Source organism: Gadus chalcogrammus, chromosome 17, assembly GCF_026213295.1.
Source record: "Gadus chalcogrammus isolate NIFS_2021 chromosome 17, NIFS_Gcha_1.0, whole genome shotgun sequence".
Taxonomy (NCBI): domain Eukaryota; kingdom Metazoa; phylum Chordata; class Actinopteri; order Gadiformes; family Gadidae; genus Gadus; species Gadus chalcogrammus.
In genome coordinates this window covers 11,050,066-11,055,065 of record NC_079428.1, presented here as the reverse complement: position 1 = coordinate 11,055,065, position 5,000 = coordinate 11,050,066, and the positions used below count along the sequence as shown (strand labels likewise).

Below are 5,000 nucleotides of genomic sequence, written 5' to 3'. Positions count from 1 at the left end.
ATTACATGGTGATGCATTTTTCTTTCATGAACATATTTTAAGGGAAATGCTTTTGAATATATCTTTAATACATAACTTAAATACAAACAAAGTCACTCATCTGTGTGACTTTCACTGTACGTCTTCACTGTAAGTCACTTACAAGTGAATATATATAGATGTTGGATAAAAGTGTTTGCTAAACGAGTCAATACTAAAACATATACATTTAACCACAGTGTGTGTGTGCATGTGCGTGTGCGTGTGTATGTGCGTGTGTGTGTGTGTGTGTGTGTGCGCTGCTGGATGGATGGAATGTAACGGCCCCTATTCTCAGTAGAACCCTCCTTCTGGACATGTGACCACTCCTCACTCCTTTAACTCGCTCCTCAGTTCACGCCTTCCTTCCGTTTCTCCTTCACACATCCACTTCTCCCGTTCTCCTCTCCCTCTCTATCTTCTCTCTTTTCTCTCTATCAGTCATGCTTATATAGCCCTCTCCTTGTTGTTCCCTCTCTCCCTCACACTCTCTCTCCGTCTATGTTTCTGCCTCTATTTCCTTCTCACTCGCATTCTCACTCTCTCTGCCTCTGCCTCTCTCTCTCTCTCTCTCTCTCTCTCTCTCTCTCTCTCTCTCTCTCTCTCTCTCTCTCTCTCTCTCTCTCTCTCTCTCTCTCTCTCTCTCTGCCTCTCTCTCTGCCTCTCTCTCTCTCTCTCTCTCTGCCTCTCTCTCTCTCTCTCTCTCTCTCTCTCTCTCTCTCTCTCTGCCTCTCTCTCCCTCCCTCCCTTCTGTCTCTCTCCATCTCCCTGTGGTCCCCCTAGCTCTCTCGCCCAGCAGGAAATGTGTTTTCGGAATCTCCAGTGTCAGCATGGCTGTCACCCTGTCATGCTGTTTCCTAACCAAATATTAGTCCTCGCTGTCTTTTCTCCCACTGGTCCTCATTGCTTTCCTCCCCTTCCTCTCCCTCCCCTCTCCCTCTCTCTCTCTCTCTTCTTCAGCTCCTCCTTTCCCCTCACTCTCTCTCTCTCTCTCTCTCGCTCTCTCCCTTGTGATTCGGTCTACACCATCCTGCCTCGCACGCCCATTCCTCCCCCCCCCTTTTTCCCCTTTGATAGCGATCATTTATTCAAGCGGGTTCAGAAGTGATGACGCTTCACTCCAGTCCTGTGCGGAGTCCTTCCCGGTGTGTTCTGGTCGCGTCTCTTTGATCCTCTATATAACGCGATGACGGGGCGTCGTACGAATGACGTGAACCTCCTCGACCGCCGAACCAGAGGGCGGGCACAGGAGAGAGTTCGTCCGCCTCGCACACTGACCACGTTCTCTTGTACATTATGGAGGAGACGTTGTAACCGACGGCGACTGCCTCTGAGCTACGGAGGGGGACGTAGAGACCCAGGGTGTAGCGACTGAGGAAACGTGGAATCCGACGGTATAGCTACGGCTTTAGCGGCTAGGCGACTCCATTATTATTGCTGGAGAGACAGAATGGCCTCCCCCCCTCCTGGCCAATCACAGCGTCCCGGCCCCTCGGAGCGGAGGACATAAAAAGCAGGGTAACGGCAAACTGGTGTCCCCCAGCGCTGCGGAAGCCCTGGCTGTTCCTCTACGAGTACCTCAGGGGGGGCTGTCCAGGGCCGGGGGGTGGGGGGTGGGGGGGGGGGAACGGGACGCAATGTGTTGGATCTGCAGGTTTACGCGGCACACAGAGGGCCGATAGCCGTCATCGCTGCCCCTGAAACGGATCCGGACAAGCCTGCAAGTCAGCAGCCTGAACACCTCTGGGTTTCCGTGTGTGTGTGTGTGTGTGTGTGTGTGTGTGTGTGTGTGTGTGTGTGTGTGTGTGTGTGTGTGTGTGTGTGTGTGTGTGTGTGTGTGTGTGTGTGTGTGTGTGTGTGTGTGTGTGTGTGTGTACGGGGATAAATGAATGTGCTTCGTAAGGGACTCTGAACGGAGATGACGGTTGGCTATTGGACGACGATGAAACAAGGTTAAAGCACAACGTGTCAGGGTAGTCCGGTGGTAGGGTGTCTGACCCCCAGCTCAAAGGTTCCGGGTTAGATCCTCCCACGTCCACACTCTAGCGTGTTTGAATCCTAGAGCGAGATGACCCCCCCCACCCCCTGACCCCGACCTTCTCCTGAGTGACCCGTCACTGAACTCGATGTCTCTTTGGGTAAAAACGTTGGCTAAACGAATAAATTATTCAAATGATAAAATGGTGAAGAACTTCTTAGTGTTACTCAGCAGCCAATCAAACGCAACCCAGTGACCTAGTGACATCACAGAGATGTTATAAGGCGTGAACATGGAGGAGGAAAGAAACCAGAGATGTAGAAAGGAACTGTCCAGGATGAAGGCAAGGACCGACTGAGAGAAGAACAATATAGATGGAGAGAGTGGCATAATGATCCATTTTGTGTTGTAATTGGTTCTTGGAGGCAGCTGCACGATGCTATGTGTGAGTGTGTGTGTCGACCGTCAGTGTGTGTGTGAGTGTGTGCTTTTTTGCATTGCACAGCACATGCACTAATGTGCTTTCTAAGGCACTTTAGATTTAAGTGTCTCAGCTGGATTTTATGGTTCTCTCACTCTCTCTCCTTTCTCTTTTCTGCTTCTTTCACTCCTCTGCATTCTTTTATCCGGCCATTCTCACTTCCTCCACACACACACACAGACACACACACACACACACACACACACACACACACACACACACACACACACACACACACACACACACACACACACACACACACACACACACACACACACACACACACACACACACACATTGGTTTGGCCGCTGTAATATTCTGTCATTAGCTGGATGAGTGCTGACATCAGAGGTCGTTAACACAGACAATTACACACACACACACACACACACACACACACACACACACACACACACACACACACACACACACACACACACACACACACACACACACACACACACACACACACACACACACACACACACGTGCACGCTCAACAGGAAATGACTCCTTGCCTCTTCCTCCCCAGGGCTGGAACAATCAATTTAATGGGGTCCTATTACACACTGCTGGATACTGTCTGACCTTTAGCCCTGCTGTCCGACACGCACGCTAACATCTACCATCTAGATCTAAAGAGTGGTAACAGGACCACGGCTCTGAAGGAGCCGGAGGTGGATCTCTGGTCTATGGATTGATTGATTGATTGATTGATTGATTGATTGATTGATTGATTGACGCATGTATTGACTCAATGCCTTTATTGACGTCTATATTATAAATATAAAGTGAATCTTACCATTTCTACCTTGTGTGTGTGTGTGTGTGTGTGTGCAGGGTTTGATGCTCTGGGGGAGCTCCTGAAGCCCACCATGCCCGCCCACGGCGGCCCCCCTCCCCCCGCCATGGCCTTCCACCCCGGGGCCAAGCTGCTGGCCTCCGACCTGGACTCCTCCCTCGCCAACCTCGTGGGCAGTACGTACCCCCGCGCACACACCGACCAGGGCGCTGACTCCCAACATCGCTGTTCCAATAGAATTTGAATATCAAAAAATAAATCGATATTCGAAAGAATATTAGGCAACTGTCGCGTTAAATTAGTACCGGGGGCGAAAATTGTACCGGCCTACGTCATCCATAGTAATACATTCCAAACCTGCCTGGCAACAGACGATCACGTCGAATGACGTGGAAGGTTCTTGAACATTCGCAAACTCGTTTATTGAGCGCGAGAAGACCGATGACACTTATTTTACAAATTGCATTTATTAGCATTCCTAACTTTATATTTGTATTGTATTGCATTGTATTTATCTATTTCCCTACACAGTAATAGCTAAATGTTAAGGGGATAACGTGAATAATAATAATAAAAAACATTTACCAGTTAGTAAATGCCTGCTCACCTATCTACCCATCTATCGATCTATTACCTATAATCAATCTATTACCTATAATCTATTCTCTAAATTAAATTAAGGAAATTAAATTAACACAAGCTAGCTAGACTATGATACACATTAAACACTCAGTTTACTAGCTAAATTCGATTAAACAATACAAATATAAAGTAAAAACAAGTGTTATCTAGCGATCCGTTATCTGTATTATATTATTTCGTCTTCGGCAACATGAGCGCGATTGAAACCTGCCTGGCAACGGACAACCCCTTACGTAATCTGTTGTTCGTTGCCTGGCAACGGACCACTGATTACGTACCCAGTATAATTTTCGCCCCCGGTACAATTTTAACGTGACACAGCCCTTAATATTCAAACCTGCTATGGGCATTATCTTTTTGTAAAGGTCTTTGCTTGAACGTTGTTTTCAATTCAGATTCCGAGGCTGTTTCATGCCTGGTGAAGTTGTGAATCGCGAGCTCATTTGCAAGGCTATTGATGGTTATCTGGGCTCCTGTAGGTGGCGCATATATATATATTCGAATATTAATATTAATAAGCACTCCTTGACACACACACACGCCTCCTCACACACACCTCCACACACGCTTGCACGCCTCGAAACACACACACGCCTGGAAACACACACACTCACACCTCGAAACACACACACTCACACCTTGAAACACACACACACACACCTCGAAACACACACACACTCACACCTCCAAACACACACAGTCACACCTCGACCTACACTAACATGAATGTTGATTGTTGGACTGCTGAATGGCACACGACCATTTGCTTCTAGCTTTTCTAAATTGAAACCTTTGTACCACACCTGTAGACACCTCGTGAGTCGACGTGACTGACGCGATGTCCCATGATCCTTTGCACCACAGGGTGTGGGTTACCTATCACACGACATGACATCTTAATTTAGTATGTTCACTACTTTTCTCTTCATCCCTCTCTCCTCTTTAGACCTGCAGTTTGGTGGGACACCCATCAAGAAGTAAGAATCTCAGTTCTGTCTGTCTGTCTGTCTGTCTGTCTGTCTGTCTGTCTGTCTGTCTGTGGCCCTACGACTGTTTGTCGATCCCTCTGTCTTTCTGT

General features: G+C 48.0%; 1 protein-coding gene across 5 annotated transcripts in view; it reads left to right on the top strand.

The window, feature by feature from the left end:
• Positions 1 to 5,000, top strand: part of si:ch211-200p22.4 (phosphatidylinositol-binding clathrin assembly protein) — a 47,854-nt gene that overhangs the window by 34,330 nt on the left and 8,524 nt on the right. For all 5 annotated transcript variants that reach the window (XM_056576265.1, XM_056576263.1, XM_056576261.1 and 2 more), the window contains 2 exons: positions 3,319 to 3,456; positions 4,869 to 4,899. In XM_056576265.1, the coding sequence (XP_056432240.1) occupies positions 3,319 to 3,456; positions 4,869 to 4,899 (169 nt within the window). The remainder of the gene's footprint in view (positions 1 to 3,318; positions 3,457 to 4,868; positions 4,900 to 5,000) is intronic.